Raw genomic sequence first — 22,240 nt, forward strand, 5'->3', positions numbered from 1 at the left:
TTGGTATAATTATCTTGCCCAAATGCATACATGAAAATGCAATGTGTACACTATTTGGTAAGGTAATTCTGTCATTCAATAGATCAAACATCGCCCACGATTAAAAGAGAAGACATGGGCTGGGTCCAGTGTGTAGGTGCATCACTAAACAGCTTGGGTAAATATTTAGACAAGAGCACATAGCTCCATCGTCACCGTGAACTGCCCAGTGGCTGAGAAGGACCATATACAGAAGTTTAGCGCAGGATCTTCAGCACAGTTTATTCCCCCGTCAACCCTGAGCCAGAGAATGGTCATAATTTATGAGGACTCTGGCCCCCAGGAATCCATGATGTCATTCATGGGCCAGCTTGAGTCTGGCTAGCCTCAGAATACCCATGTAAGTCTGAGATGGCACAAGAACACAAGAAATCACCATGTAGAGAGGGCAAGGCATGGGCAAGATAGCGCTGAGATCGCTATGTGCTGCTTTACTTTTCCAGTAACGGTCAACTCTGCGGTTCTTTAAACTACCACTGAACTCGAAGGCACGGTTGAATAGGTCGAGATGCATTGGGTATAAAAGATGTGACCAGCATCCAAATAATTCAAAACCTAAAGAAACCCTTAAAAAATGTGATTTAAAATGAAAAGTTTGTCGATGAAAGCCTTGCTTGATAGCTTGGATGCCAGCCGAACTTAGCTCTGTCCACAACATTTGAGGATGGGAAGTTCGGTCTGGACTTGATCTGTTTAGAAACAAGTATCGAACCAAAGCTGTTCGGACCAATCAGATTGTCAGGGCGGGCCTAATATACGATGATGGACAGATGAACAACCGTAACGTAATCATCCACGTCACCAAAGAGCGTTTGGCTTGAATTCGTTTACAACAAAGATGGAGAATCTAGACTGGAGAATCTAGATGTGTAGATTCCACCGTCGTGTCTGTTATAGAAGATGTACTGTAGACAGCCCATTCATTTTAATAGAGGAACAGAGAACCGCGATCAAGACATTTGTCGATCCAATTAATATATATATACGTATATATATATATATATATATATATATATATATATATATAATGAATTGATTTTTATTTAGAAAAATAACATTTAATTCAAATTATTAAATAAAAATAAATAAATAAAAATAAAATTTACCATTTTAAAATTATATATATATACTGCTCATGCATATTACATAAGCAATAAGGTACGAGAGCAGTGGCGCCTCCAGAAATTTTTCGTAGGGGTGGCCAGATAGGGCCAGTTAAAATCTTGGGGTGGCACACCAAAACTACAGTATAAACCATAATTTCAGAATTGTTTTCTACTGTTGTAATAAACCAGCCTGTAGAAAACTATCAGAAAGACTTAAGGAAACTCCTACTGATACTTTGGTTTATTGTGTAATATTTAATGTTACTAATGATATTAGTAGGGCCCAACTAATATATATTACATTGTATATAATGATAGGCTATATTATATGATATAAGGGTCCTTGCCCCACAGCAAATTTCCAGATACTTACATAATTGTGATGAATTTAATCATTTTTAAGTTATTAGTTTGCAGTGTAAGATTACAGTTAACACCTTTAAATATTACATAAATGTATTATGAATTTTTAAAACACTTAATGAGTGTATACATCAGCAGCAAAAAGTAATTCTTGAAAAAATCTGCACAGTAATTTTATAAAATCTAAATATGTTAATAAAAAAAATTACTATTAGTTCTCTTTTAAAATTCAATCAGGCAATCATGTCACAATTTTATATTTATATATTAATGTCAAGAATTCAGAAGTGCATAGCCTAAACTACAAATAAATTATATACAATTAAATTATGCTTATTTAAAATGTATTGAGCAGGCTAGGTATAACAAAATATATTGGCTTTTAATAATATTTCAGTGCGCAAACCCATGATTACATGAAAAACAGAGAGCAGACAGCGTGTATGCGCATCGCGGGTGCAGAATGATGTGCTCAAAGCAACATGGAGTCACAGTGTGCAGCAGCACTGCGCTTCATAAGTGTGCATTTAAAAGCTCATGTCACAAATCGAAGAAATGTTGAGCGCACAAATCCAAGTGCGATTTGTTCCTTTGTTTCACAGTTATTGTGCGTTTGATGCCGATTCATAATATGTATGTGTGATCTAACAGAACACGGTAGTGAGTCGTTTAAAAACAGCAACAAACTCCAAGAAAATAAAGTAATTTTATGCGAATATACAGACTTTTATCTACAGATCATGCATTTATAATGTCAATATTGGAGAGAGTTTTACCGTGCATCCAAGAGGCGCGCGTGCTGTTTGAATATGAATGGAGAATGATGACAGCCGCAGAGGAGGGAAAACGAGTTTATACTTTAATGATGTAAATATACTTCTGTCCCTCACATTAAGCTATGGAATGACTTCAGATGACTTTGTCACCCAAACTGACGTGAAAAAAGCGGGAGGCGCCGAAAAGCGCGCTGTTTGCATCCCTGCCTGTCCAAACGTGGCAAAAACACACCTAAAAGCTGCTGTAACAGTATACCATTTGGCACTTAAAAAGCACGTCACGACACATAATTCCCCGTCTTCTTTTACTTAAGAATATTTTTGAATTATTTATAAAATGCATAACTGATGCTACAAAAATTAATACTGGCCATTGGGGTGGCCAATGGGGTGGCCAGGAGTCGGCCAGGGGTGGCCATGGCCACCCCTGGCCACCCCCTGGTGGCGCCATTGTACGAGAGGCTGTGCTTTATCGTGAATAAGTAACGGCTGAAGGGCGTTGTTAGGCTCGACGCAAAGCGGAGTAACCCCTTCGGCCGTTACTTATTCACGATACAGCACTTGCCTCGAGTTCCTTATTGCTTTTATAAAACGGTTACCACAAAATACAAATATTAAAGTTAAAAACATATGTAATAGTGCAACTTTCTTAAAATAAAATCACTAAAAGCCTTTCTTCCGCTAGAAAAAATAGTCCCTGAACGTGAACAGCAACAACGTTCCAATGTGTAATAAGCATGAAAGCTCAAATAAAAACAACATAGTGTTGCGCAGTGATAAATAGAACAGCTATTGACCAATCAGAATCAAGGATTGGAACTAACTGTATTATATATATATGCATGAGCAGTGTTATATAATGCGTCAAAAAAAAAAATATGTGAAATGCATCCAGGGAATCGTCCAAAACCTGAAGGAGATTCAAAACAGCCTGTGCTGAAAGGCGAAACCTCAGGCTATTGAGGTCTGAGTGGTCAGTGATGTAATGTGAATCATCAAATCTCTGTGTTCCGCAAGAGACCCTACATGTCAGTCTCAATTCCTGAGAAAAAACACTCTCTAAGTCTATCTTCCAAGAGTAATAAAGATGGAGGGAAAATATACCACAGCTGAAGAGTTTGCACTACTGCGGCCCCCAAAACGGCCTCCCAGAGCTGAGACTCGACCGCTAACTAGAGCGCATCCGCTCCCTCGACACCGAGCGAGAGCGCTTGGCAACATCAGATTTCTGTGAGCTTTTGAGCGCCTCATTATGTCCATCTAGCATGACCACCACCAAACCCATTATAGCCCTCACCGGTCACACAAAGACCTCGGTCCACTCGATGCAGGACGACTGCTGGTGGAACAACACAGAACCTGTTGGGCTGTTCTAGATCACCTATCTCTATTATCTGTCTCTCCTTTGTCAAAAAGTTACTTGCAGAAGTTTTTACAAGCACATCTGATGGAAAGCAGAGATTTTCAGAGACGTTAACAACACACAATTAAAGCCAGCATGCAAATTCACAGGTAATATAAACTCCCCTCAGCAACAACAAAATCTAGTTTCAAAGCAAGGCAATGTGCAAATCAGACGCATGATAATGGGGCCGCTGGGAGCCTTTTTCATCCTCAATGATCCAAATGTTAAAACTTAGCACATTTTGCAAAATGTAACACATTCTCTCTCATCTTGCTTCAACTGCTCTCAGTATTATGTAAACTCTTCTCCTCTACTGCTTTCTGTGTCTTTGATCCTTTAATCTTTTCTTGTTTTAGAATCGACCTGAAGTGAATGTAAAAAGACTATGATCATGTAAAAGTACAAAATAACCGTAATAATAAGAATAAATTAGACACTTACATTATTTTATTTAGTGCACAAACTTTGGCGGCCCTAAAATACTAAACCTAAAATGAAAAGTGAATAAACTGAAACAAGACAAAAAAGAATGCAAAACCTTCGAATCATAGAGTGAAAACTAATGTGAACACCATGGCTTAAAGTATCTTTATGTATTGACTGCAGAGACCGTTTCCCAGGATATTGGGTTAAGAGTATTGCACCATAGTAACGATGGTGAGCAATATTTTGCATTGAGCAATTCTCCAAATCCTGAGTCACCACAATCTTGGATAAAAGCTGCCATTTTTGAACATCAGTGGCAAAGATTCTTAATCATCAGGCTACTATTGCCAAAGTAAAGTCAGTGCTCTGGTCTTACATGCTCAGCGAGACTTCCTTCAGGCTTATGTGGTTTAGACTGCTTCTTAAAATGTTAACAAGAACTGATCTTTCTCAGCTCCATCAGTCATACTGGAGCTTAGTGGACAGCCATCCTGTACAGAGAGTGTCGGGTGAGGTCAGTTTCATCCTGTTGTTTCACAATAATTGCTCTAGCAATCAACTTGTAAAGTCTTCCTGGAACTAAGCTGGAGAGAAAAAAAACATGCACTTTTTTCTATAGGATGGGTGGATGGATGGGTGGATGGGTCGGTGGGTTGATGGGTGGATGGATGGATGGATGCATGGATTCATGGATGCATGGGTGGATGGGTCGGTGGGTGGTTGGATGGGTGGATGGAGGGATGGATGAGTGGATTCATGGATGCATTGGTGGATGGGTCGTTGGGTGGGTTTGGATGGGTTGGTGGGTGGATGGATGGGTGAATGAGATGATGGATGGATGGATGGATAGGTGGATGGATGGATGGATGGATGGATAGGTGGATGGATGGATGGATGGGTGGATGGGTGGATGGGTTTGGATGGGTTGGCGGGTGGATGGATGAGATGATGGATGGATGAATGGATGGATGATGGATGGATGGCTGGATGGATAGGTGGATGGATGGAGGGGTGGATAGGTGGATGGACGGGGTGATGGATGGATTGATGGATGGATGGGTGGATGGATGGATGGGCAGGTGGATGGATCGGTGGGATGATCGGTGGGATGATGGGTGGGTGGGTGGATGGATGGATGGATGGATGAATGGATGGATGGATGGATGGATTGGTGGATGGATGGGTGGATGTATGGATGGATGGATGGAAGGGTGGATGGATGGATGGATGGATGGATGGATGGATGGATGGATGGATGGATGGATGCATGGATGGGTGGATGGATGGATGGATGCATGGATGGGTGGATGGATAAATGTTGGCTTGCCTTGTTTGAAAGTTAAATTTAAAGGTTAATGGACCAGATTGCAAGAACAATCACACTTTCTTGACAGAACAGTACTTCAATAAATTCAACTTCCTCTAATTTCAGTTCCACTTCCTGTGAGTGTAGCCAATTCTAATTCCAACGAATTGAAAGACAATTTTTAAGCGTTACTATGCGACAAAGTTTGAATAAGGTATTGTGTTTTGAAAAATTCCTAGCCTTAAGTATATGAGCCACAGGATAGTGAAGCATGTCTTAGTGATCACGACTAACAAGGGCCACCTGACAGGATTACAGGAGCAGATCTGTGCACCAACGGGCGCTCAACTTGATCAAAAACAGAGAAATGCATGTGTGACTGACTTAATTTGGTCCAGACTGACACGGCTCATCATATGATCATACCATTCGCTTGAACCCATTCACAGAACACAAATTATAGCCCACTTAAGTAAATACTGCAGAAAGAAGAAAAAAACAGGGAGTTTCCTAGCAGGAAGGCACAAATTGAGTGAACAGAGCCTCCTTTAAAATGACATGTAGCTAAAATAAACTCAGACGGTACTTATGCGAAACCATGAATGTGCTATTATCATTATAATTAATATTTCTATCCTAAATCTACACAGGTCAACATTTCCAAAACGAGTGTCATCTGCTACACTGATTCTATATCATCAAAACAGACTTTCTGTTTACTTAAAATTGACTAAAATGGTATAATGCTATGCTACATTGAACTGGGAAAGGCTGAATTCACCACTACTGGATAGAGTGTAAAAGATATACTTTCAATTTGGAAATGTGCAGAAACCCCCAATTTAGATTCTGCAGAGATGATGCAGATGTATGACCAGGGCTCTCAAGCGTCACTCATTTCGGTCTTTTGTCACGCACTCCCGCCACACATTGTATTTCTCATGCAGAAAAACTATTTATAATATATTTAATATGCCGCAGCGCCCAAATTGTCTCTGGCCGCGCCACTCTCACTGTAGAACGCGGCCGTGTGCGTCTCCCCTGCTCTCGTCTCGAGCCAGTCACTTATCAGCCAATCAAAAAAAAGGAAGGGCTACACAAAGGCTAGCCAATCAGAAAATAGCACTATTGTATCTGGGTAAGATTTAACGCAACAACCAATAAAAAAAGCATTTCCTGGAATTGTTCACGTGATTCTGCAACAACATCTCTTGAAGAGATTCTCTTCCAAAAGTTTCGTTCACCCGCAGAGGAAACGACTGGTGCTCAGAGGATCACTTTGAGCAGAGTAAGTCATGATCTCCTGTTTTAATGTTACAACAAATTTGCAAATTGTTTGACACAAACAATGACAACTTGACTGCTGTTATAGAATCATATTTTATAATTATCCTGGCCATGGACGCATAAATCATTGCATCTGTCTTTCAAAGATGTCAGGTAAAAAGCAAACAAGCATCCTCTCATTCGCCCCCTAAAAAAGCCCCCTAAAATGGCTGGGCTTGAACCGAATTGTTTTAAATTGGAGCCAACACCACAAATGATAAAGGAGTCCTTTCCCTCTCTCTCTCTCTCTCTCTCTCTCTCTCTCTCTCTCTCTCTCTCTCTCTCTCTCTCTCTCTCTGAAATTGAATAAATAATTTGTATTTGGTTGAATTGTGAGTGCCATGTGTCAAACACTTTTTGCAATTAATAACAACAAAAACACTAATAATAATATTTTTAATGATGAAACACCCCCATTCCAACCCCCCCCCCCCCACACACACACACACACACACACACACACACACACACAATGTAACATCAAATTTAGCATTTTTATGAACAGTTATTTTTTGTTAACCTTTCATCATGTCTTGAAGTATCACAATAATATCGTATCGTGAGTTCAGTATCATGGTATCGAATCGTGACAAAACTTGTATGCCCTGTATGACGGTCCGAAAAGATGCAGTAACTAGAGAGATATACACAGTAATAAACTAAAGTCTTAGTTTTTGCATCATCATAAAAGCTGTTTGAACTTGCAGAGATTTGCTGTGTAATGTTATGATGTTTTCAACATCATTTCTGTTGAAAAATGGACATCTGCAGAACAAATGCTAGCACTGCATAGCATAGTTTACACTCTGCAATAGAAGACTTGTTTTATGACAATCCAAAAACCTGCAAAGCTCTTGGAAAATCCAGCTTAGGCTGGGAGTTGTGTTTCGAAAAGATGTCAGCTGGTTTCTTGAAAGTCTAACAAGGTCTGCAGTCCACTAAATAAACACAGTAAACAGAAAGAAAAAAGAAAAACTATCTGTGAAAACAAAATAAACAACATTAAAATAAAATAAAATGGCAGGAATTTAAAAAGGGCCACAAATGAATTTTAGTTGTAGACATGTAAACATTTTAATGTTCATATACTGGTATGACCAATCAGTAGCTGGTTAGTTGATGATCCAAGATGGTTTCCCAGCTGGTGAACATAATTTAACCAATCAACATCTGCTGATCCTGGAACAACATTCCAATCTTCCAATCAGATTTGAGGGACAAGTTTACGGTTTATGTCAAGTTTAGGGTTATAAGCAGGGTTAGGTGTCTCTGCTTCGTATGGGATAGAGTGTATAGGAATAACGTGTTACTGGGGTTAGGATAGAGTTAGGACTGTTTTTGGACAGAAATGTTTTTCCACGATCAACAAAATACATTGATCCATGAACATGTCTTACTTGGCAAAATCATTGGGACCTTTACCAGCTATTGATTAGCTAAAAACCAAAATTCTGACTCTAGCATCTGAATGTCTCAACAGAAATCGAGACTCATCAGACCAGGTGACATTTTTCCAGTCTTCAACTGTCCAATTTTGGTGAGCTCTTGCAAATTGTAGCCTCTTTTTCCTATTTGTAGTGGAGATGAGCGGTACCCGGTGGGGTCTTCTGCTGTTGTAGCCCATCCGCCTCAAGGTTGTGCGTGTTGTGGCTTCACAAATGCTTTGCTGCATACCTCGGTTGTAACGAGTGGTTATTTCAGTCAAAGTTGCTCTTCTATCAGCTTGAATCAGTCGGCCCATTCTCCTCTGAGCTCTCGCATCAACAAGGCATTTTCGCCCACAGGACTGCCGCATACTGGATGTTTTTCCCTTTTCACAGCATTCTTTGTAAACCTTAGAAATGGTTGTGTGTGAAAATCCTAGTAACTGAGCAGATTGTGAAATACTCAACAACATTAACAACCATGCCACGCTCAAAATTGCTTAAATCACCTTTCTTTCCCATTCTGATAATCCTTTAGGTGAGTGTATATATAACTCCTTTACGGTCAGAAGCCAGGATTATCCCACTTCTGACTTTGGATGGAAAGCAGCATAAGTGTTTGTTAAGTAGTGTACCCACAGCGAGCAGATCTACAGTCACAGGAGAGACAGAGATGGGGAAGCGTTTCAGTTTGGGAGCTGAGGGTGTGTCCACATCAGTTCGGTGAGACTGGTTCCTGCCCTCCCAATGTGGTATTCCAGCCTTTCTTCTGGGATCCCGAAATACTCTGCCTTTGTTTTGCTAGTCTCTGGATTTAGAACAAGGCTCCCTGTGTGCTTCTGTTTCATTTCGGTTAGGTTGTAGTTTTATGTTTCAGCCTGTGCCTTTATTTCCCCCCTGGAATAGCGATGATCAGCAGCTATTTGTCCTAAATCACCCCTCAGACCATAATTTGTATGCAACAGGTATAAAAGGCATTTTTAAAAGCTTTCATGTGCATTTCTGTGGGCCACAGATTTATATCCCAATGAAAATTCCTTAAACCGCACAGTTAAAAGAGGCATTTTGTCAAATGTACCATGTGCTTGTCCAACTAATGATGGGAAAAACTGCCTGTTCTATGTTCAGTGTGCTTAGACATTTAGTCACTGATGTAGTTGAGCTGCTTACAGAACTGCGACGATGTAGATCAGAGCTGTCCTCAAACACAGTGCAGGGTTACGGAAACAAACGGAAACCACAAAGGGGAGGAGGCATTTGAAGCCAGAAGCCTATGTACACACTCCATGTTGTCTGCTGCCACCTATTGGTGGCTACGGGAAGTGCATGTCCCTTCCAACAGCACAGTGCATTACTATGTTTATTTACATCATGAATGTAGTTTAAATTTGTAGATAAAACTTTAATATACTACTGTACTATTTAAGTACTGTAACTTCAAGCTTCAAATAAAAGGCTCGTTAAATATAGAAGTTCCTTAAGCTAGCCAGAAAAAATATATTTGAACACAACCACTATCACATCAACAACTCCTACTGAGTGTTCAGAAACTTAAAGGGATAGTCATCCAAAAATTAGAATCTAGTCATAATTTACTCAATGACTTTCTTTAATGGGAACACAGAAAAGGGGTTTTAAAAATGGCATGAGGGTGAGTAAATGATGACAAAATTAAAATTTTAGGGTGAACTATCCCTTAAAGATAAAGATCAGAGGAACTAGAGCAACAACAACTAAATATAAGAGTAAAGTGTCTGTAGCAACTACAGCTCTGCAGCTTTCACATTTAAAAAAGCAGTGCCAATCATTCTGTAAATCATAATCTAAGTCATAATTTGATGTTACCGAAAAATAAAAAAATAAAAAGAAACCTTAAAGGCACAGCTGCAATATAACGGCCGTTTAATCAGAGATTTGACAGAAAACGATCCATGAAAATTAAGTTTGCAGTGCACAAAAAATTTGACTAATATTTAAACAAATTTTCCAAAAACAATGACTAAATTATTATATAATTAAAATTATTTAGAATTATATTTGTATTTAATTATTAATTGTATTGCATAAAAAAATTGAACAATAATGAATTCATAAATTCATAAAATGTAATAATTTATGTAATCATTATTTTTAATCAATATATGTATTAATGGTTTTAAAATAACTAATTAATCAAAATAATGAGTCCTGAAATGGTTGACTGCTCATTTTTTAGGGGCTTGAGGGCTTGGATAGGTCACAGTATAGAGAAAAAAATCTCTGATGACCGAGGCACTCCTTAATTAAAGTGTCTTTATTGCAAAAATGACATGTCCTAAACGGACAAATTTAAAAGGCGTTTTAAATTGGTCCATTTAGGACATGTCATTTTTGCAATAAAGACATTTTAATTAAGGAGTGCCTCGGTCATCAGAATTTTTTTTTTCTCTATACTGTCTCCTAGATGTCCTTCCTTGGACCGAAGAGCACCCGAATCAAACTTTTAAAAAGGAATTGAGCAGGCCATTCATCTTGAATCTAGACGGCGTGGATAGGTCATCAAGGATGTTGATTCCCTTGCAACCCCTCAGGATTATTTGATAACTCTGTTTTGGTTCATAAACTGTAGAAATGAGCTGTTTGAGGAGGCAAGCAGCTGTTCGGCTCAAAGATCTGGAGATATCTGTCGAAGTGCGGCATAGAACACCTAAAAAGGACATGTTTCATTCCTGTGTTCAGCACCTCAGAGTCAATTACAGTGTGATTTAAATGTGTTTGGTTAATGTCCAGGCATGGCTGAAACAACAACCTTTGAGAAAAAAATAGACAACTAGGAGGGGAAAGTCGACCAGGTCTCCAGTGTATCTGACCCGGCACAGGTGAGGAACATGACTTTTCTCTCATGTTTTTTTTTTTTTTTTTAGAGGCCACCTGCACAAACGTAAACAGACAAGACATTGTGCATTTCAGTGGCACTCTGTGTTTATATCATGCTAATGGAGGGTCCGTGCCTGCCTTTCATCTCGGGAGAGTTCTACGGAAAGAATTCCGAAGATGGTATTCGGCTAAACAACTCTGAACTGTGAGAACCTGCGACAAGAAACGTCCTAAAAGCAAACCTCAGACCCTGGGTTAACGCTCACAACATGGGAAGGACCCCCACAAAACAGACTCATACAAGTCAAGCACTGCACAAAGAATCATATGCACGAAGAAAGCTTTAAAGGGATAGTTCCCTTTGAAATTAATTTTTGGTATGTTTTAGCTTACCTCAAGGGCATCCTGTAGCTATACTGTATTTTAGGCCAAACCATTCTTGTTTGTCAGTCATATAATGCAGGTCTATGGTCACCACGTCCAAATTAAACATGATTTAATGATTTGTAAATGTAAGTACACATTGATGGCCTAAGACACGAAACGAGCGGTTTGTGTGAGAAAACGAACAGTATTTATATCGTTTTTACTTCTTCAATTAGCCACAAAGCGCCTGCGCCCTCAGATCACTTGGACGTGGCTGTGGTTACAAGAGGTAAAAACTATATAAATACCATTTGTTTTCTCACACAAACCGCTCGTTTCGTGTTTTAGGCCATCAATGTGTACTTACATTTACGAGTCATTAAATCATGTTTAATTTGGACTTCTCAGTGTATGCTTTTTGAGGTGGTGACCATAGACCTGCATTATATGACTGACAGACAAGAACGGTTTGACCTAAAAATATCAAAATTGAAACTACTGTGGAAACAAAGACAGCTACATCTTGGGTGCCCTTGAGGTAAGCTGAAACATATCAAACATTAATTTCAAAGTGAACTATCCCTTTAAAGGGCCTGGGCACTGGGAATACACACCGAAAGACCTTGAAAGACTGGGTCTGCTTAATGTCATCCGAGGCCCGGCATGTGTTTCACCCTCTCATGGCCAATTATGGCCAATATCACATTGTGGCGAAGCAGACGCAGACCAGATGGCTCTTGAGAAAGGTACTGTCCACAGCTCTGAGAGAGAGAAAGCCTGAAGCATGTCTTCAATATGCAACCAATGCAGAGAGCATGAGATAACGCCCACGTAATGTACGTCTGGACGTCTACTCGTGTCATATCAAGAAGTACAACACAGCAGATCACCCTGGATAGGGAACGTACTGTACTTTTGAATCTCACAAAAACATGACCAGCCAGTTGCACAAACAAAGCCATTATGTTAAGACTGTGTCTTAAGAACTAATATGACCAACTAGCAGGCTGATTTGAAAAAGTCTTAAAGGGGTCATAAACTGGCTTTTTAAATGTTATTATATTGTTGTCTGAGGTCAACTTATAACGTTCGCTTGGTTTTTGCATTCAAAAACATCAAAATGAACAAGTAATAGGCTATTTTGTACCCTGGTTGTGAGCCTTCCTAAAAAACAGTCAGTTTTTATGGGCGTGTCGCACTGAAGACTTGGAAGTAAACACCCACTGCTGCGAGTGGAGAAAAGTTTTGCATATTATAATGAGTTTAACTCACCCGTGGGGGAAAACGTCCTATGTTGTCAAATGGCAACCGGATTCGCCCATACATGTTCGACCCAGAGTCCGTGTGTTGCACAATATTCCTGTCAGATCCAATATAGACGGCACAGCACCGTTCTTTACTCTTAATCGGTCTGAAATCCAGTCTTGTTTACAAAACAATCCTCAGTGAAATGAAGCGAACAGACGACGATGTTTTACCCTCATCAGCTGGAACATCATTAAAAATAAATTTTATCCATGCAGTCCTATTGGAATCCACAGGAAGCTCATGCGACTGTCTTCTTCCACAACCAGGCACATGTTTATTGCTCGGTAGCTCGATCCAGTTTGTCATCACGAGGTAAGCATGTACATGTATGATACTTATGTGTGTAATGCGCGAATGGGTGGGCGGGGCTAAACCTGCCGTGGTGAAGCAGGCGTTGATCATCTTCTGCGGGGGTGGTGTTTTATCCTCTTTGTCGTCATAGTTCCCCACTTTTAAAAACGAGTCGTTTTTAGAGGCTGTGTCAATAAAAGCTTTTATTGGACTAACAAGGACGTTTTCAGTTCTGAAACTTACAGGATATTCTTATAATTTGATGACCTCTTAGATTTCAAAAGCTCAAGGAAAATTTGATTTCTCAGTTCATCACCCCTTTAAAGAAAAATAAATGTACGACTAACACGTGTGTTCTGATGTTTTCTTAATTTGCGGTTGTTGTTTTTTTCTATTTGCGTGTGTTTTCTTCAGTTGCAGTGCGTTGAGCTCTCTCAGCCACCGTACTTTTGCACATGAATATATCATATCATAATGATCATAAAACAACACATTACTCAAAAAAAGTTTAAGTAAGCAATTGCATTGGTGAAAAAAAAAAAAACTTTTCATCCAAAATTGTACATTCATATTGACATTTGATCGTTGTTATTCGGCCTCAGATCACAGGTCTAGCCGACAGCCAGCCAACTCATTTAGTGGAGGAGAATTTACCAAACATGGAGCGAGGAGAAAGCAGGTCTACACGATTCAGCTCGACCACAGAAATATTCCTGAATTCACTGAAAAGCCATTAAACAGGGTTGTTTTTGGCTTCACTGAGCTGCGTCATTGTAAACACAGAGTTCAGCAGCTCTGTCCTTGCTGAAGGCAATGTGTGTGTGTGTGTTGAGGGACAGCGGACACATTTACAAAGCTTTTCTCAACAGACTTTAGGTAAATAAATCAGTAAATATTGCTGTTTGAGAAGTTCATGCTGCAGGTCTAAACCTTACATAAGCAGATTCTTCATTTGCACATTCTGTGTGGACGGTTGCTCTGAGTTTCCTTTAGAAATACAGCCACGGTTGTCCTTAAGATCAGTTTATTTGCTCTACTTTAGTGAAGTTCAGCTGCCACAGGCCTCCACTGTACAGTAACACTCACTCACTTCAGACAAAACACCTCTGAGTTTTACCTGTCAATATTTACACACATCATATTCATCTAAAGATGATCACTATAACATTCAGTCACACTTTAATTTAGGGTCCACTTCTCACTATTAACTACAATGTTTTCCACAAACTCCTAATTCCAATTAATAGTTAGTATGGTAGTTGTGAAGTTTAGGTATTGGGTAGGAAAAAGAGATGTAGAATATGAGAATGTCATTAACGTGCTTTATAAGTACTATAATAAACAGCAAATATATTAGTTTTACGCATGCTAATAAGCAACAAGTTAATAGGGAATCGGACCTTAAACTAAAGTGTTATCTAATATTCTTATGTTTACTTTTTTATTAAAATTAACACATTATTAACAAAAAACAGCCTGCCCTGAACCTGTCCTAATTCTAATATAAATAAAATCATATATTTATAATACATATTTATATATTCTCTCTCTCTTTCTCTCTCTCTCTCTCTCTATATATATACACATATATATACACACACACACGTATAAAATAAAAGTTAGAATAAATAAACAATAATTAATTAATTAATAATATATAGAGATATGGCAGTGATTAATATAACTGGGGGGGGGGGACTTGAACTTGTCTACAACACAATATTTTAAATTATATGGCTTATATATTAAAATAATAATAATAATAATAATAATTCAAATAATAATTAAACAATATATTTGTATTTGTTTTACATGCATGTTACTTATATCAACAATACCCCAATATTAAAAACTAAATTAAAGACAGTTTAACATAAATAATTCTATATTTGAATATCATATATAATATACTAACAGATTATAATATACTATAGATATATGCATCTTTAAAGGATGTTCAATATAAATATTTTGTCAGCACCATCAGATTTTCGGTGATGATGATTTAATAAATGGAGCTAAATATTAGCTTGAAATCCCTTTTCTCAATTTGTCAATATTGTTGATGCATCACATTATTGATATGGCAGTACAGATAATATCTGACAATGTGGATATTTGTGATAGCACGTTTAACGTATTATAATAGAGACATGGATAATCTCAGGAATAGTTTTCTTTGTCCTCCAGCATCTGTTTCTTACACTTCTCTTCAGAACATCAGCTTTATAGTTCAGCTCATTTGTCTGATTTTAAGTGTGTGTTTATGGTGTGACCCTCCTCATTCACTCTGCTCGCTCTACAATGCCATACTTCATCTGAGAAGTGATTGAGGGGACGAGACCCTGTCCAACTCATGAAAGCCAAACTATCCTCCAAAAAACAACTAAAACTGTCCATACTGAGGACACTGTGTACAACAAGAGACGCGGGTAGAGTAATGATGGATTCTGGCTTGCCTTGCGTTGTTCATAGGAGGAGGAGGAGGATCTTTTTGGAGACCAAAAACAAAATTCAAACCAAAAAAGGAATGTTCACTATGCTATCGCTCATGCTTTGTTATTTCCCCTGGCTTATTTAGGTCTTGGGAGAGATCTGAACCGAAGACCCCAAGCTTTTATTTCCTTCTTATAAATATTAATGGTTGTGGGATGATACGTTGGCCTCCAAAATAGGCAAAAATATCTCTTTATCATCAATCTGATTAACAGAGCAGATTCCAAAGAGACGACTGTTCTAGGAAACGATCAAAAACGGGTCATCAAAACAACCACAGGAGTTCTTACCAGTTCATAGTTGGCAACAGGAACGCAGGAGGAGGATACCTGCAACACACAGAACACAACCGTCAGGACACATTCTGGGACGTTAAAGTCTACATGTTGACGTATTGGACATTCAACAAGTATAAAATGCAGGACTGGCTGTATTTGATCATTGTTGGGGTTGTGAAAAGTGCGGGATTGGAAAACAAAGACTAAAGAAGAATTCGTGCAACTGATTCTATTTGGATAAAAGGTTACTAAGACAAACATTTTGCTTTCATTTGAAAAAGCATGCATGGGTGAATTGTGCTCAATAAAGAAACATTATTGGGAATTATGAAGAAAGTAAACATACGGCCACAAAACACTGGTGTTTTACACACAAAGCAGACACGGGGAATTCACTGTTTATATGCAACTCCATCCCAATCTTAATGTATTATTTTTAACATACTACTTTATTTTTATTAAAATGTTGGTTTAGTTTTTATTTTAAAGTTTTTAATATATCAGTAAGATTTCATTTTAATATTTCTATAGATTAAGTTAAATCTAGAGGTTTATCTTATTTATTTCAGTTAATTGCCAAGGCGAATAGTTTTGGATTCCTAATTTTGTAACAATGACACTTAATTTTCTTTAATTTAAAACACCTATGGACAATTCAAAATCCTTCGCTGAGGCAATTGACATTCCTAATCCCAAATTATTTATTTCTCACATGACACTCATTAGTATGGAAGCTTGTGTCCGCCATAGAATGAAAAATAAAAAAAGGTAATTGCGACTTTTTATCTCGCAATTATGACTTTACATCTTACAATTCTGAGAACTAAAGTCAGAATTGCGAGATGTAAATGCAGAATTGCGAGATATACAGTAAGTCATAATTGCATGATATAAAGTCAGAATTGCGAGATATACAGTAAGTCATAATTGCATGATATAAAGTCATAATTGCATGATATAAAGTCAGAATTGCGAGATATAAAGTCAGAATTGCGAGATATAAAGTCAGAATTGTGAGATATAAAGTCAGAATTGCGAGATATAAAATCACAATTGCGAGATATAAGTCAGAATTGCGAGATATAAAGTCAGAATTGTGAGATATAAAGTCAGAATTGCGAGATATAAAATCACAATTGCGAGATATAAGTCAGAATTGCATGATATAAAGCCGCAATTGCGAGATATAAAGTCAGAATTGCGAGATGTAATGTCAGAATTGCGAGATATAAGTCATAATTGCATGATATAAAGTCAGAATTGCGAGATATAAAGTCAGAATTTTGAGATATAAAGTCAGAATTGTGAGATATAAAGTCAGAGCGTGATATAAAGTCAGAATTGCGTAATATAAAGTCGCAATTGCGAGATATAAAGTCAGAATTGTGAGATATAAAGTCAGAATTGCGTGATATAAAGTCAGAATTGCGAAACATAGAGTCACAATTGCGTGATATAAAGTAGCAATTGCGAGATATAAAGTCAGAATTGCATGATATAAAGTCAGACTTACGAGATATAAAGTCAGAATTGCGAGATATAGAGTCACAATTGCGTGATATAAAGTCAGACTTACGAGATATAAAGTCAGAATTGCAGATATGAACACCTATATAATCATGAAAAAATAATGGTGATTTTAACGGTAAAAGACTGTTATTGGTTAACAGATATACCAGTTTGTTTGTTTTTTTCCTAATCAGTTATGTACATTAGGGTTTTATGTTACATTTAATGTTGTTAAATTAATGTTTATTGCATTTTCATGTGTGCTACCATGATGGTGTTTAATGTTTGTGTAAATGAGACTGTGGAGCTTCTATAAGTATTAACCTTCTCATGGAAGACTACTTGTGATGAGCTTTGATTGCTCATATAAAACTCTCAGCACTGCTGTGATGATTGTTGGTTGTCAGTGTATTACAATAATACAAAACAGATATCAATTTTTCAAAAGGTTGGTAAATCAACATTTTATCAGATAATGAAATACGGTTTATTACTGTAAATTTTAAGTTAAGTCTGTAAAACCATTAGCGTTCCTACCGCATTTTTAACGGTAAAGTTCTTGGATAGCCGTAAAAAAATACTGTTTTATTTTTTTACAGTGTAGTGCTATTACATATTGATGTTTTTACATTTTGAAATAAATAATTAAAATTAAATTACACAAACAAAAAATTATATAAACAAAAACTGATAATAAAATACATACAAGCCCATTCAAAACATTTCTACAATAGTATAATAAAATAAGAGTCACTAAGTCACAAACAGATTGAAACATCACTGGTTCATGTTTTAGAAGCAGGCAACGAGAGCGCTAACCATTTCATAAACAGGATTGGAAAGTCACTGATGTTTAAAGGTGATTTGCTTTGCCGGAACTCACAATCTGCTGAAGTCCATTATAATAGGATTGCTTCTCAGACCACTGCCACAACTAATATCCCGCCGCTCACAAACAAATGAGCTCTATGCTTCACAAACAGGATGGCGGACCATCATTTCTGGTTTCCAGGCAGAAATGGACCTGAGGAACACACAAACAGGATGCCTTCTCCACAGCTGTCTAAAAGCACACACAGCTGTCTATAGTCAGTCAGTGACTAAACCATTCCAATTCAAATATGACTAATGAGTCCATACAATAGACAAAGCAAACTGCAAATCAGACCCATTTCTCAGTAGAAATTAAACACACACACTCTAAAAAAATGCTGGGCTGTTTTAACCCATCTTGGGGTCAAAAATGGACAAACTCAGTCATTGGCTTAAATGTTTAAATGACATTTTTAACCCAACATTTGGTTTTGTCCATATTTGACCCAGATTTGGGTTAAAACAACCCAGCATTTTTAGAGTGCACACACTCTAAAAAAAATACTGGGTTGTTTTAACCCAATTTTGGGTAAAATATGGACAAACCCAGCCACTGGGTTAAAAATGTAATTTAAAAATGTAACCCAATGGCTGGGTTTGTCCATATTTTACACAAAATTGGGGGGAAACAACCCAGCATTTTTTAGAGTGCACATTTATGAATCAATTCACTCTTTCCACAAATCACTGGCGTATTTTCATATACTGTCATGTTATTTCTTTCAGTCAATCCACTTTATATACTGTACGCCCCATGATGCTTTGCGCGGATTATGGGTGTAGCTTCCGTTAAGCTGTAAACAATCAGTGAAAGGCTCGCTCTATGAACCCAATACGTTAAAAAAGTGTCAGAATGAGATGACATTAATCGACTCACCCTTCAACCATCGAACATTAAAATAAAATGTAAAAGTTTAAAAGAATTAACAGGTACATTCAACAGACGAAAAATAGCACGAGTCTTTGGTTAAATATCACTGTAGTAGGCAAATATCTGTATAACGAGCCTTAATCAAAAATCTTCAACGTTACGATTTCCGTCATTTTGACAGATTATAAATTGCATTTATCCGTGAAAACAAACCTGGAAAGAGACGCGAGGATTTGAGGAGAATAACGAGAGATTCTTCGTGCATTCCAATGAATTATTAATGAAATATCGTAAATTAAATTCGGGAGAACAGACCACAAATGTGCCGTATATGGTGTCCTTTTTCATACTTTTACAGCGGATTGCAAAAGAAAAAAGAAAAATCATCATGAGGAAAAGAAAGCAGCAACTGAAAAGAGCTCTTGCCATAGATATTCATAGATTATGCCATAGATTTGGAAGTTCAAATCAAGCACATTGCATTGTGGGATACAATGTTGCAAGGCAATAAGCCAAATCTTCAAATGCTGGAAAATCATGGAATGAGCTCCCAGAAGAAATTGTGTGTTCCCCTTCTATTAATTCCTTTAAGAATAGGCTGGATGCGTTTTGCCTGTCAAAAGATGTTATGTATAATTATAAAGTTTGTCTGTAACTAAGAAATTAATTTTATGTCTTTAATTTAGGATGTTAGGAAACCTCAATTTATGAAATTAATGTGTTTTTTTTTTTAATCAAAATGTGAATTTGTATATATATCTAGTTTGTATCTTTTAGAGTCTGGAATAGAGGATTGTGTAATCCTGTACCAGAAATTCTTTCAATAAACTTCAATAAAAGAGGCCGTGCGTTACAGCGATTTTACCACGGGTAAGCCTGTGACTTATCCGAACCCACAAACATAACGCTGGTTTGTTTCTCACTGTTTAAGGGCAAATGTGGTAAATAAATAAAGTCAAGGCAACACGGGTCAGATTGCGCTTGTGTCATTCCAAGTACAACTATTTATGAATTCTCCGATTTCAAGCGTGTCTTGCAAAATTTGATTCAGATGAAAGTGAGGAATTTGACATGGTCTGGAAGCCATCGGCTCTTACCATTTGTTTTGACAGCTGAATATACGTGTTCTTTTCAACCATCTGGCATTTGTGTTAAATTTGCTCGCTCCGTTTAATTGCTCGTCTTAATGCTGACGGAGCACATCAGGTTTCCCCAATGTCACTTTCACATTTATCAATGACCTCGACCTGTCATTGATAAAGTATTCATGAAAAAGGTGCTGAGCCTTAACTAACTGAGTTTATAGTTTAACAGGTGTCCTGCACCTGAAGATCACATGTCTTTTATTGGTGGTGTTTGCAAAGACATTACAACATTATTATTACACTCTAAAAAATGCTGGGTTGTTTTAACCCAACTTTGGGTCAAATATGGACTAACCCAGCCGTTGGGTTAAATTTTTACATTACATTTTTAACCCAACATTTCGGGTTTGTCCATATTTGACCCAAAATTGGGTTAAAACAACCCAGCATTTTTTAGAGTGTATCAACGGCATATACATGCATTGGTCCATTCCATTCAAATCTTCTTCAGGGAACGTAAAAACAGAGATTAATTCTAGAATAAAAAGTCTAGATAGTCATGCAAAAGGTCTGGGACTGTTTACATGGCAACAATGATCAGCCTCATACTTTCATTATGTGAACAGGAAGTTTTCTCCTTAATAAGTGACGTGAGACGTTAAGCATGACTAGTGCTTCTGTTTGATTTGACTTGTTGATAAAAGATGTTATTCCAGCTGTGGATGTGGAGCTGTAAAGCACATAAACAGTGAAAAGCTCTTGTTTTCCCTCGCTACAGGTCTCAGCATATCTAAACGCATGCACTCACAAATGATCGACCACTGTAAACAGGAAGAATGATAAGAGTGAAACAACAAATTTAAGCAAGCTGACATCCCCCATTTTGAATAAGTTAGACAAACATGGATCCTAGAACATTAGTAAAGCTTATAGTAAAACAGCAGAAAATATACAACGGTCTGAAATCACATTGAAAATACTGTGGCCAGTTGCATAAGCTTAACCACTATGTTAAAAAATAATTTGACTTATTTTTCTGATTCAAATTAGACCAATCTACCTTCTTATGTAACTTAGGACCAGTCTTAAAAAAAAAAAACATTGATGACTAACTTTAAAGTGTAATTTAATATCAGTGTAAACTAAAGGGGTTTAGGGTTTCAGGTAGACCAACATTGAGGTTATTTTCCAACAGTTAATTGAATAATCAAAAGGAAAAAAAATAAATAAAACACTGTATAGTTTACACTGTATGAATGAAATATATATCGATTATATTCAGTCAAGGGCAGTGAGTGATTTTATATTCGTCGTTCGTTGTTTGGTTAACATTAAGTACACCGATTGAAGCAGGTTTATTAGGTTACTGTCACTTTAAGAGCTGCACAGATCCAACATACTGTTGCATGCACACTTTATTTCTCAAATGTTTAGTCAAAAAAAAAAAAACCTTGGCTTTTTATAATCTTTTGGAGTATTGAAATGGAAAAGGAAAAGTTATTGTATAAACTGAAGACTGAAAAATTTAAATAAATTGTAAGAAATTATGTAGCCAGAACTTTTTTGGCTATATCATTTCTTACAATTTATTGAAAAAAATCCATGACCAAAGTACCGTATATGGAACTATTTGTCATTTTATATATATATATATATATATATATATATATATATATATATATATATATATATATATATATATATGTGTGTGTATATGTGTGTGTGTGTGTGTGTGTGTGTGTGTGTGTGTGTGTGTGTGTGTGTGTGTGCGTGTGACAAATATTTCCATATACGGTACTTTTGTCATGGATTTTTTATAATGCTGGATCATGTTTGTAAGTCTACTCTACCCATGTGGGTGGTAATTGATAATTAACCAGTCATTGTATAACTAATAAACTACCCAGCTGATTTAGGTAATCATTCTGGTGCCTTGACATGTATAAATGTTGTCGACTAATGTTCAAGCTTTTAGCATTGAAGATGGACTGAAACGTTTGCTCTTTGTTTTCTTTGTTTGTGTGCACACTCACATTTTTGTTCGTACACTTTGGTATTTTGCTGTCACTTTCTATGTGAATCTTCAGGAAAATAATTTTCAGTCCATGGAAGATTGAATTTGTTTGGTGTGTGGAT

The 22,240-nt window shown here is 37.2% G+C and overlaps 1 protein-coding gene across 14 annotated transcripts in view; it reads right to left on the reverse strand.

Annotated features, from left to right (window-relative positions):
- tns1b (tensin 1b) overlaps positions 1–22,240 on the reverse strand; it is a 266,496-nt gene that overhangs the window by 96,301 nt on the left and 147,955 nt on the right. For all 14 annotated transcript variants that reach the window (XM_089133411.1, XM_039683658.2, XM_039683656.2 and 11 more), the window contains one exon: positions 15,779–15,817. In XM_089133411.1, the coding sequence (XP_088989537.1) occupies positions 15,779–15,817 (39 nt within the window). The remainder of the gene's footprint in view (positions 1–15,778; positions 15,818–22,240) is intronic.

The sequence above is a fragment of the Pimephales promelas genome, chromosome 7, assembly GCF_988280905.1.
Source record: "Pimephales promelas chromosome 7, fPimPro1.hap1.1, whole genome shotgun sequence".
Lineage (NCBI taxonomy): Eukaryota > Metazoa > Chordata > Actinopteri > Cypriniformes > Leuciscidae > Pimephales > Pimephales promelas.